A 13,296-nucleotide genomic window follows, 5' to 3' on the forward strand; every position below is an offset into this window, starting at 1 on the left:
GGGCTTATCTTCAGCTCACCCCACTACAGCATTATTTCTTGCATTCCCACTGATCACAAAACCCATACCATTACATCACCGGCATACCTGAAGTCATGCAAAGAAAATAACCACATTGTTTTTCTGCACTCTCATAATGTTTAAAAGAATAAACGAATGTTTAATTCTTTTACTTAAAGAATTCCAGAAACTAACCCTAGGAAATCCAAAATATCCAACCAAAATTGCCAGTGTCTCACCTCAGGAAGGAATGCTAAACAACTGATGTACAGCCTTCCTGCCACCGACCAGACCGCCAGCTAGCTCATTACTCAAGACAACCATCGTCAGCAGATAAGCTGACCCACATCCCCTACCCCTCACTTGCTCTACCCAGGCCAGCCCACATTCCTTACCTTGATATCAATTCCTTCTTAATTCCTGCTTAATAAAAAAATCCCTAACAGCTCATTTCAGGGAGTCAGCCAGAGAATCCTCCCTCTTCTGTGCTTCCTCCCTCATGCCTGGGCATAAGCTCCAATAAAGCCTTGTTGGGAAAACTCTTTTGGCCTCATGACAATTTCTATTGCATTGAGAGCCCAAGAACCTGCGGTCAGTAACACTCTGAGCAAAGAAAAAGGTCCCCTTTTCTGCAGGAGATGCAGCTTTGCATGCAGCCATACGTTTGGTGGAGTGCAGACTGTTTTTCAGTTGCATTTGCCTCTCTGGCTGGCTGCCTTTGGGCAGTGCACAGATATCAAACCCTCCCTGGCAGCCTTGCTTAGGAGAACAGAAAGATGATAATTACACACCTATCGGCCTACCAAGCACAGGCACACATGGAACATGTACTGGCACAGGGATACTACTGCCTGGGGCCGGCTGGATGTTGGTTGATGTCCCTTACCGCATAACCCTGTGTCTTTTTCTGGCACCATTTCAGTAGAGCATTGCGCTTGGAACCGCCATATTCCCGGGCCAAGGCCGCCAAAGGGTCTTTTCTTTCCACACTGGTTAGAAAGAAGGGCACAGAGTTAGAAGAAGATGCTAATATTTAGAATCCTCAAATAAACAAGAAATAAATACCTACTAGAAAAGCAAAAGTATATTAGCCGAATTAGTCACATTATTATTTTATATCTCACTGTATAAAATAAAAATTAAATTGTGCTTCCTATCATAAATCTAAGGAGAGTTGTGTTACATTTTGTTTTAAAATCCATCTGTTGCTCATCCATCTAGTCTTTTCTTTGTTTACTTAAGTACAATATTATTTGAATTAAAGATACCTAAACAAAACACACCCTATATCTTTCAAAACCAATTATCTAAATAACATGTAACAGGTACATTGTCTGGGAGCAGTGGCTCACATCTAGAATCCCAGAACTTTAGGAGCCAAGGCAGGAAGATTGCTTCAGCCCAGGAGTTCAAGACCAGCCTGGGCAACATAGCGAAACGCCATCTTTAAAAAAATAAAAAATAAAATAATTAGCTGGGCATAATGATGTGCACCTGTAATTACAGCTAATCAGGAGGCTGAGGCAGGAGGATAGCTTGAGACCAGGAGTTCAGGGTTGTAGTGCACTATGATTGTGCCACCTCACTATAGCCTAGACAACAGAGCAAGACCCCATCTCCAAAAAATAAAAGTAAACAAATTTTAAAGGTAGATTAAAAGGGCATATTAAAAACATCAGATATCCTGCCATTGTTTATCTCAATAACATAAATGTAAAATTGAAATAAGAATTTTACTAATTTAACTTTTCATTATGAAAGGTAAAATATCAATTTTTACCTTTATCAATTTTTCATTATGAAAGGTAAAATATCAATTATGAATAGCATATTCATATACACATAGCCTTTTGTATGCATTTCTGGCATAAAGAAAAGGGCAATTCAGAATAGCACTAATTCTGGTCCTTAAAATCTCTTTCAATTATGTAAATCGCTTGTACTTAAACAGGACAGTATGTAATATCTGGGGCTTTACATTACGCCTGTAAAACACACGACTTCATCTATTCGGATTCAAATATATGCTATACCCAAAGGTGTAACAAGACCTGAATTAATTCAGACTTCCATAAATCCTTCTATATATCCATATTTGTAATTATAATATTTACTAAAAAGCTATTACTCCTAAAGTAGCCAATTTTGTATACTGATACATCTACTCAATTCTTAAGTTCTACAAAGTCAAATACTATGTGTGTTGCACAATGCAAGGGGCTGGAAGAGATACCAGAATGTAAGCTGAACATTTACTGTCCACTAAATTATAGCATAAATGGAGACAATGGCATGAACTGTGCAACATTGTTCCACGCTACAAAGCAGTACAGAAACTAAACGCCCAAAACAGTGTAGACACCAAAGTCAGAGAAGGGATATGTCAATGTGCCAGGTATGAGGTACAACTTCATGAAAGGTTTGACCTTGAAGGAGAAGCAGTATTTACAGTATGAAAGGACAAAAGAAAAATGATTCAGGCTAAAACCTTATACACAAAGACTTGCCATCAGAAATTCTCATGTGATACTACAAAGGCAGGGACTAAAACAGGCTCAGGTGGAGGGAGGAACAGAGCCATTCTGGAAGGTGGGTGGGGTGGTGCTGAGTCGTGAGGCATCTAGAAGACCAGGATTAGGAGTGTGGATGACAGAGTCATGCGAGATTTTTGTGAGATCTGCAGCAGGATGTGCTCAGTGCTTCAGATTAACCAACACAGAGAAGCAGGGAAGACATAAGAAAGAGAAGCAGCAGCTGAAAGAGGTTTGCTGTGGCCTGGATGACCAGGGGCACTGAAAAGGGAGGAGGTGACAGAGGTGTGGAAGCAAAGACCAGCTCTTAGTGACCACCCTGCTGGTCTTGCCATCCTCTCCCTCTGCCAACCCCTCCTTCACATCCTTGTGAAAGTCCTTCTTAAACACTGATTTCAAAATGCCTCTCCAACCCTTACATGCCACTGTTTTCTGATGAATCCCCTTAAAATGCAGGTCCAATCTCACTGCACAATGTCAAAATCTGAAACAAAATCCCACAAACTTGGTGGTTCCCCAGTGCTTTACCAAAATAATGCACAAACCTCTTCCTTAGCAATGAAGATTAATTACAATATGGTTCCAACCTGCCTTCCAGCTGGAATGTCCTAGTCACCTATCCATCCACCCAAAAAATACTGACAGAGAGCTTGTTATGCATATGTATGGCAGGGTCCCTGCCCTCAGGAAGCCCATAGTCTAGTCCAGACACATAATCCACCCACACTCCCTGAACACTACTCCACAGCATGGTTGTAATGGTACCTTTAGAGCCCTTGGCAGAAATGCCACTTCTCTCTAGACTTCTTGATCCAACTAACAACCTCTCAAGACTTTGCTTATGCAGTATTGTTTTTACAGCCCTTAATTCCATTTTGCATACTACTGCTGTCCAGGGTCCTCCTTTTAGACTCACCAAGGGCAGGCACAGTGTCTTAGTCATGTTCATGCAGGAAATATTTATAAAAGTAAATTGGCCATGGGGACAAACAGCAAGAATAAAAGGTGATCAGCCCGATGTTTTTCTGATTTCTTATTGTTTGAAACATGATACCTGAGTTTGCTTTGTGGTTTCCATGCCCTGGTGGAAGCGCTCAGCAGTCTTGTGTCCCCGAAGCCCAGAGATGGGGGTCTGCTCAGTGACTCCAGTGAGGGACTCTTGCGGAGGTGCGGGTCCGGCTTCAGGGCCTCAGTCCTTCCCTTTAGAATATCTGTGGGAACAACCACATAATCACCCATTCCTCAAGCACCAGCTCTTGACTGCCATCATATTTCTTCTCAAATATAACACAGTTCTCATTTTATCCTCAAGTACAAACATATATATAGTTTCTGAAGTAATAAAAATGCAATAGGGATGTGGATTCTCCAGGCAGGACCACAATATCATTTATAGGATCTAGCGCCGGATCAACCTCTTGTTCAAAAATTACTGCGAATTTCAAGACGATGTCATCAGAGTATTACACCAAGCATGTGCTCTTCTAAGGGCCTTGTGCAAGTGCCAACAAAGCCAGCCCTGTCCCCAGGTAATACCTTTTGTTTTAATTGACAGACATCTGAGAGATAGTGGCAGAAAAATGCCTTGTATGATGATCAGATCACAGGTAAACAAGAAGCTGGTAACCAAAAAAAACTATTTTATGACAGAAAAGGCCATTCTAGCCATAGGGCCTGGCTTGCTAAAAAAGAAGTAAAAATCATTCTTTCAAGGCTCCTTTCTGCTGTCATATTAGTCTGCGTCAAAACAGGTAATGAAATGGACTGAATCCTTCAGATGATATTCCTTTTTCTTTTTCTCTTTTAGAGACAGGGTCTTGCTGTGTTGCCCAGGCTGGAGTTGGACTCGACCTCCTACAGCAATCCTCTGCCTCAGCCTCCCAAGTAGCTGAGACTACAGGAGAGTGTACCACCATGTCTAGCCAGATGATATTTCCTAAAGGATCATAAAAGAATGGAACAGAAGAAACTTTTCAAGATTGTCTAGTTTATATTTATAGAGGCAACTGGAGCTCAGAGAATTAAGTGCCTTGTTCAAAGCTACACAGCAGGCCAGGGACCAGGATTAGCTCACAGTGGTCCCTATAACCTGCGAATAGTCACAGAAGAAAACAATCCTTCTACAGCTCATAGCCATTAATTAGGGGCAGTAAAGTTGGGAGTGAGGCTGGTCAGCTCTAAATAGCAGAGAAAAACAGTATTTATATCACTAAAGAGAACAACAAGAACAGCACATTAATCTTTGGTTTCTGCAGCTCCCAATGACCTCAACGTTGACAAGCAATTTCTGGAGATTGTCAGAAGCAAGTAATTGTCCCTGCAATCCTTTGCTGTAATAACAGTAAACAGAATCATCCAAGCAGACAGGTGCCTGGTGGGGGCAAAGTGAGGAGGGCTGTCAATGAGGTATTAACTTCAGAGCAATAGCTGTTGTGGTCTCAAGTTCAGTATGTATCTTGTCAACTAAAATAATGGTTTTTTGGACAGGCATGGTGGCTTATGCCTGTAATCCCAATGCTTTGGGAGGCCAAGTCAGGTGGACTGCTTGAGGCCAGAACAGGCCAGCCTGGACAAATTTGTGAGACCCTGTCTCTACCCCCTCAAATTTTTTTGTAATTAGCCAGGCATGGTGACATGCACCTCTAGTCCCAGCCACTTGAAAGCTGAAGCAGGAGGGTCACTTGAGACCAGAAGTTTGGGGCTGCAGTGAGCTATGATAATGCCACGGCACTCCCGCCTATGTGAGAGCAAGACTCTGTCTCAAAGAAAACCAAAAAGAATGGTGTCTCTACACAACAGGAAACTTTAAGGCTAGTGGGACAGAGAAGACACAAATATTATCTACCAAAGGCTTACCTAGTACACTTAAAAAACGGTTGAGATGGTAAATGTTATATTATGTGTCTTTTACCACAATTTTTCAAAAACCCCACACCTAGCACTATGCGTATAATCTAGTTATTCCCTCTTCTGTGCTACACAGCGGTGACTGTAAGCCAAGTGGACCTCCCGCTCTGCTTTGGCCTCCTCCACTCCCCTCCTAGCACGGGGCACTCAGGCCTGGTCTCCTGCAGCGCAGACTCTCTCATTTCTCTACCTCCACTGAACTCCATCTGTTTGTTCTTACACTCTTGACTTTACACTGGCCTTTGGTTTCCATTTCCTCCTGCTGGGAAGTCATTATCATGACTTGGAGTCCCACATAAACTATCATTGCTTATTTAGAAAGCTATCACTCAGCGCAGTCAGCAGCCTCAGCACCAAGAAGCACATGGTAGAAAGAATCAGGAGACTTCCTGGCTGGAGAGCCATCCAAAATCACTGCAGCCTTAATAAGTCACTCAATCTCTGTAGGGCTTGAATCTCTCCCATGTAAAATTCAAGGAATGGGCCGAGATCATCTTCAAATTTTCTTATCAGTGTTTATCCAACTCTAAAATCTTTATTTAATTCCATGAAAAAGCAAAGAAGGTTATTCAGAAGGGAAAGTTCTTTTATATAAACAACTATTTTAAGAACAAGCTGGATTGTGCTTGACTAAGGTCTAAAGGAAGTACAGTTGTAGAAATTTTATTTTTTGCTTAGAAACCAAAGGATTTCTGTCCATGTGATGCAGACTTTTGGCTTTCTATCCTTCCTACCGGCACCCATAAACAGTTCATTTAGCGTTCTTTTTTACTTTTTTATTTCCTAACAGTGACCGCATAGACACATACATAGGTTCTAGGGCCCAAATTCTGGACAACCTGAACTTCCCACTAGGCTCAAGTGCTGTTGTCCTTTTAGTTCTGGGCAGGTAAACTGGATCAGCAGAGAAGAACAGGTGAGATGTGCACAGCAAACACTTCCACAGCACTCACCACGAGCCCAGCATGTTCTAGGCACTTTAACGTGCTAACTCAATCCTTAATATGATCCAATGAGGTGGACAGGATTATTTCCATTTTAGAGATGAGGAGATAAAAGCACAGAGAGGTGGGGTGATGAGGCCAAAGCCAGGCTGAGCAGCAGTGATGAGACTCAAACCCACATGTCCCTGCTTCTGGGTCCCCTCTTGACGGCTGCTTCACATCAGCCTGTGACACAGGAGATGTAGTGCAAACCCAAATGTGATGATGGGTGGGGACTGCTGAATGCAACCTCCACTTTACAACCAAAATTTGAGTTAAAAAAAAAAAAAACAAAAACACACACACACACACACACACACACACACACACACGGTACAGCAATAGGAAGAGGACTGCACCAAAAGACAAATACCTTTAAAGAGGCAACTTTTGAGAATTGCAGAAGTAGAAGACAAATTCCAAATCAGGTAAGATTCTTCCCCTTAAATCAGTTACTTTTTAAAGATTAGAAAATATGCTCTTGAGATTCACTTAAAAAACAACAGGCCAGGTGCAGTGACTCACACCTATAATCCCAGCACTGTGGGAGGCTGAGGCAGGAGGATCAGTTGAGGCCAGGAGTTTGAGACCAGACTGGGCAACAAAGCAAGACCATGTCTCTAAAAAAAGAAAAAAACCCCACAAAATTGGGCCTGTCTCCCTAGCACAAGGGCACTGAGAAGTACAGCTGGCAGGAGACAAGACACTTTCTCCTTTCGTCAGCTACGCTGCTGCATCTAACATCCATGACACGTACGTTATTCAGGGGTTGAAATCACCTGCAAGAAATGCCACTGATTATTTTTCTAAGCTCAGTTTCGTGCAAAGAAATGAAGAAAAGTTAACTGCATGGAAAGATAAGTAAACAGTTCTTCATGTTTACATAATTTACCTGAGAGAGGAAGGTCGGGAAGGTCCAAGCGTTGAGTCACCCCTCTGCTGGCTGGCCGCACACTGCTGTAAGTTGAATGCCTCTGTAAAAAGCAGGGGAACACCGCATGGTGAGCTCATAACATCAAGAATAGCACAAACACAGGTATGTGTGTGTGTGCATGGGTGGGTGTGCAATAGTTCTTAAACACAGTGGAATAAGCAGGGGGGTTTATAATTAACTCATTTGAACAGGCAATACATGCAAATAGACACCATCCTCAAAAGCAATAAAAACGACAAATAGTGAAGAGAAAGTCTCCTTTTCCTTCCCATCCCCCAGTTCTTCTATCCAAGGGTAATCATTATTAATTGGCTTTGTGAATATCTTTCCTGGAATGTTCTACATATATTCAAGGATGTGTGTAAAAGTATTTTTTTAACTGCCAATAGGTATATGAAAAGGTACTCAACATCTCTAATCATCAGGGAAATGCAAATCAAAACTACAGTGACATGCCACCTCACATCTATTAGGAAGGCTATCATCNAAAAAAAAAAAAAAAAAAAAACAGAAAAATCACAAGTGTTGGTGAGGAGGTGGAGAAAATGAAACTCCTGTGGACTGTAGGTGGGAATGTACAATGGTGCAGCCATTACATCAAACAGCATGGAGGATTCCTCAAAAAATTAAAAATAGTACTACCAAATGATTCAGCAATGCCACTTCTTGGTATTTATCCAAGAAAATTGAAAACAGGATCTCAAAAAGATATATGCACCCTTATGTTCATTGCAGCATGATTCACAACTGCTAAGAGGTGGAAGCAACCTAAGTGTCCACCACCAGATGAATGCATGAAGAAAATGTGGTATATAATATACAATGGAATATTATTCAGCCTTAAAAAAGAAGGAAATCCTGTCCCATGCTACAACATAAATGAGTGTTGGAGATATTATACTAAGTGAAATACTCCAGTCACTGAAGGACAAGTGCGGCATAACTCCACGTTCGTTAGGAATCTAATGTAGTCAAAATCACAGAAGCAGACAGTGGAGCCGTGGCTCCCAGAGGCCTCAGAGAGGGGAAGTGGGAATAATTCCGTGGGTACAGAGTTTCAGCCAGGCAAGACAGAAAGTTCTAGAGGACACAATTATGGCAACAACCGATACTGGGCAGGGCCAGAGGAGGGAGAAGCAAGGATTGAAAAACTGTTGGGTACTATGCTCACTACTTGGGTGATGGGATCAGTCATACACCAAACCTCAGCATCCCAAAATATATCCATGTAACAAATCTGCACATGTACATCCTGAATTTGAAATAAAAGTTGAAATTATTCAAAAAAATTCTACAAACCTGCCATACTATATTGTGCTTCTAATTGATAATAAACCTGCCATACAATATTGTGCTTCTAATGGATAATATTTAAAAATTTGTTAAGAGAGTAGATTTCATGTTGTATTTTTTTACTGCCATTTAAAAAAGCATTTCAGAATGCAAGTAAGCATGATATTATTAAAGGAAAAACCTTGAAAAAAAAAAACTCTGTTTTTCTAAAAACACAAATGTTATAGCTTACATTGTTTTGTATACCGATTTGTTTCTTTCACTTACTGTATCTTGGATGTCATTCTCTACCCACCATCACCCACCATGTTGGCAGCTTCCCATGAGAAGTGCCACAAGAGGCCAAGCACATGGCTCTGGGGCCAGGTGGCTTCATTCTCTGTGCCTTATTTTATCTGTAAAATGGCAATGATACTAAAAATACTTACCTCAGAGAGTTATGGGAGGATTAAATGAGTTAAATCCAGTTAGAACAATCAAAACACAGCCCAGCACATGGTAAGCATTCAGTAGATCTTAGCTATTTTCATTACCATAATTTATTTCAGTGATTCTCTATTGATATTGATATTAGTATAAGGAACAATACTGCAATGAACATCCTGGTACATGTGTCTGTGCAGGGCCATTCTGAGGCTTTCCAGAACATTCTTTCTCTTAGAGGCTCTACTTCATATCACTTTTTTTTTGAGACAAGAGTTTCACACTGTCACCCAGGCTGTAGTGCAGTGGCGCGATCTCGGCCCACTGCAACTTCTGCCTCCTGGGTTCAAGCAATTCTCCTGCCTCAGCTTCCCGAGTACCTGAGACTACAGGCATGTGCCACCACACCCGGCTAATTTTTGTATTTTTTGTAGAGACGGGGTTTCACCATGTTGGCCAGGATGGTCTCGATCTCCTGACCTCATGATCTGCCCACCTCAGCCTCCCAAAGTGCTGGGATTACAGGCGTGAGCCACCACGCCTGGCCTGCTTCGTATCACATTAGACACAATACCATGTTCCCACATCCCACAAAAATATAATGGTTGTGGTATACAGTTTTCAAAAGTAGTTTTAATTTTGCTTTTGAAGTTGGCCAAACAAAAGTAACAATATGGGGCATTCCTATCCCATTCACAATCTTGTGGCAATATTTTACCATTAAGTATGACATTTGCTGTAAATATGTAATAGAGACCTTTTATCATATTAAAGAATTTCCATCAAGAAAGATATTAATCTTTATTAAATACATTTTCCTGCCACCTACTAAGATGATCTTTTTTTTTGTTTTTGAGACAGAATCTTGCTCTGTTGCCCAGGAGTGCAGTGGCACGATCTCAGCTCACTCACTGCAGCCTCTGCCTCCTGGGTTCAAGCGACTCTCCTGCCTCCCAAGTAGCTGGGGTTACAAGGGTGTGCCACCACATGCAGCTAATTTTTGTATTTTTAGTAGATATGGGGTTTCACCATGATGACCAGGCTGGTCTTCAACTCCTGGCCTCTAGTGATCCGCCTACCTTGGCCTCCCAAAGTGCCAGGATTACAGGTGTGAGCTACTGCACCCAGCCAACCATATTCTTTTTACACCTTTGTTAATGTGGTAAATTCCTGTGGTTGGCTTCAATAGTTAAAATCACCTTGCATTCCTGGAATAAACCCAACGTGACATGATCTTTTTCATGTATTTCCGAATAAGGTTTTCCAAGATTTTCTTCAGGATTTTTGCAAAGAGGTTCATGAGAAAGACTGACCTTTTAATTTTCTGTCTAATAATGTTCTTGCAAGTATTAGGGATCAAAGCTATGCTAACCTCTTTTCTAGTCTCTGAATTTACTAAGGAAGATGTTATTTCTTCCTTAAATGTTTGAGAGGTTTCATGGTGAAGCCATGAGGACCTGGCATTTCCTTTAAGGTAAAGATATCAATTATAGGTGATTGAGATTTCCTACTTTTTCCTACGTAAGTTCAGTAAATTACATTTTCCTAGGATTTTGACAATTTCATCAATATTTTCTAATTTATAGCACAAGCTAGTAATCTCTAATATTCTCTTTCTTTTGCTTTAATAATTATGAGATCTTCAGTGATGTACCCATTTAAAAATTCCTGATACGGGTAATTTATGCATTAGCTTTTTCAGATGTTTTGAATTTTAATAGTCCTTTAAAAGAACAAACTCCATGCAGAACTCCTTTAAATAGTCTTTTCACTGTAAGTATCTAGTAAAACAAAAATCTGGTTTTGTCGGACTGAAAGCATCTATCTTTTGTGTTCACCTTTGACGGGTATTTTCACCAGGTATAGCATTTTGAAGGTTATTTTCACCAGGTAAAGGAAAGCAGATATTTTCTTTCAGCATTTTGCAGATGCCACTACATTGTCTTTGGGGCTTCCATCATTTTTGTTGAGAAGAAAGATGGCAGTTTTGCTCTTGATCCTTTGCCATTGAGGTGTCTTTTTTCTTTTGTGTGCTTTTAGGATGCTTTCTCTTTAATATCCAGCAGTTTTAACCTAATGTGTCTAGGTGGTTTTCTTTGTACTTAATTTCACTTGGAGTTCATATTGCTTCTTGAATGTGGGCTTGACATCTTTTACCAGTTTTGGAAATTCTTGGTCATTATGCCTTCCAATATTGCTTCTGCCCTTTTCCCACCTTTTGGGGACTCCAATTACACATGAAATCTTCTCGCCCCATCCCATATGTTTCTTATGTCCTTTTCTCTATTTCCTATCCTTTTTCTCTGTGCTTCAGTTCAGATATTTCTACTGACTTGTCTTCAGTTCTTTAAGCCTCTCTTGATATCTCTAATGGATTCTTTTATTACAGATTGTGGTTTTCTGTGGAAATTCTCCACCTTGTCCCTTATTTTGTTGACTGCATTAATCTTTTTTGTTTTAGGGTCTATGTCTAATAATATCAATATCTAAATCTTCTGTGTCTGTTTCCATTGACTATTTTTCTCTTGGTTTTTCATCATCTGTGTTCAAGCAATTCTCCTGCCTCAGCCTTCTGAGCAGCACCACCGTACCCAGCTAATTTTGTATTTTCAGTAGAGACAAGGTTTCACTACATTGACCACACTGATCTTAAACTCCTGACCTTGTGATCTGCCCACCTTGGTCTCCCAAAGTCCTGGGATTACAGGAGTGAGCCACCGTGCCCAGCCATATCTGGTATTCGTAAAAGTTACTACACGACATTGTACGTTTTAAAATGTGGTTATGATTTAAGGATCTAGGTGATGTAATTGTCTGCCAGAGAGTATTTACTTCTACTTCCAGAAGGCAGTTAAGATAGGGGAAGAACATCTAAATCCAAACCCATGTTTTTATAAGTTTTAAGACTGAACAAACAAAAGACTTGCTTAAGATACTTAGGGAGGATATTTTAATAATCGAATAGCTAGAAAGACATTTTAAGGCAGGAAACAAAACAAAATCTTAAAAGAAAACACAACACAAAAATGTAAAATTTCTCTTCAGTAAAAGATAACTATTAATATAAATAACATTAAAAGATAACAAAGATAATAAAATTACATATGAAAAATGCACAATATATCAAGATTTCTTACAAACTAGAAAAAGACTAACACTTCAAAAGAAAACCAGGCAAAGTATGCAAGTTTCCATACAGACATACAAAAGATAAATGGCCTATAAACATATGAAGAAGTGCTTAACCTTACTGATAAAGTAATGCTAGATATTATTGTTCATTTATTCAATATTAAAACTTTATAAACAGTGTCAAAATTCTGGGAAAACAGTACTGTGAGTGGGAGGGCAAACTGACGGGCAATGAGTCTATCAAGTTTCTCAACATGCTGGAACAGGTCAAATATACTTCCTTTTCTAGGACTCCATTTTCTTTTACTAGGAATCAATTTGTAGAAGATCTCAAGAAGGGCTTACTCAACTCCATTCTCATCTCTTTGTAGGGTGACTTGCTGAATTATAAGGGACTGGGAAGCTAAAGGGTATATATACTAGCCAAACTCCCTTAAAGCTTGGCTCATCAAGTGGCCTAGCTTCTGTCAAACAGGCCCCCTCTCAGAGCATCTGGAAAGTGCAAGGGAGTGTAAGATCCCTTCTGCAGCTTCTCCTGGCAAGCATCATTGGAAAGGCATTAGCTGCTCTTTGGCAGGGGAGCACAGGTTCTGGGGTCTGTTCCACTGTTTTCTGGGCAGTATCAGGCAGGCATAGAGCCTGCTTTGCTGGCATGGACTGCACCTGTGGCACTGTTGTCCTGAGGCTGATCCTTGATCTTGGGCAGCAGTGGCAGTCCTGGGTAAGCACCTAGAGACAGAAGCTCCTTTAATGGGCCAACTTTCAGATGCTCTGGGAACCTTTCCTGGAAGCTCAGTGCAGTCTAGAGCTTTCTCCAGCCCTCCCGGTACCAAAAGCCCCGTATTAAATTCCTTTCTGCTTAACTACTGATCTCCTGGTTTTAACTAGTAATCTCTGATATTTGCAAATGAATCTTGATATACCCTTTTTAAAAAAGTAACCGCCACATTGGGAGGCCAAGGCGGGTGGATCATGAGGTCAAGAGATCGAGACCATCCTGGTCAACAAGGTAAAACCCCGTCTCTACTAAAAATACAAAAATTAGCTGGGCATGGTGGCGCGTACCTGTAGTCCCAGCTACTCGGGAGGCTGA

The 13,296-nt window shown here is 40.8% G+C and overlaps 1 protein-coding gene across 2 annotated transcripts in view; it reads right to left on the reverse strand.

Moving 5' to 3' along the window:
* The window catches only part of SPECC1 (sperm antigen with calponin homology and coiled-coil domains 1), a 269,791-nt gene that overhangs the window by 72,407 nt on the left and 184,088 nt on the right, over positions 1-13,296 (reverse strand). For both annotated transcript variants that reach the window (XM_017517382.2, XM_017517386.2), the window contains 3 exons: positions 7,314-7,395; positions 3,586-3,742; positions 887-989 (listed from right to left, as the gene is read on the reverse strand). In XM_017517382.2, the coding sequence (XP_017372871.1) occupies positions 887-989; positions 3,586-3,742; positions 7,314-7,395 (342 nt within the window). The remainder of the gene's footprint in view (positions 1-886; positions 990-3,585; positions 3,743-7,313; positions 7,396-13,296) is intronic.

This window comes from Cebus imitator, unplaced genomic scaffold, assembly GCF_001604975.1.
Source record: "Cebus imitator isolate Cc_AM_T3 unplaced genomic scaffold, Cebus_imitator-1.0 Scaffold629, whole genome shotgun sequence".
Taxonomy (NCBI): Eukaryota; Metazoa; Chordata; class Mammalia; order Primates; family Cebidae; genus Cebus; species Cebus imitator.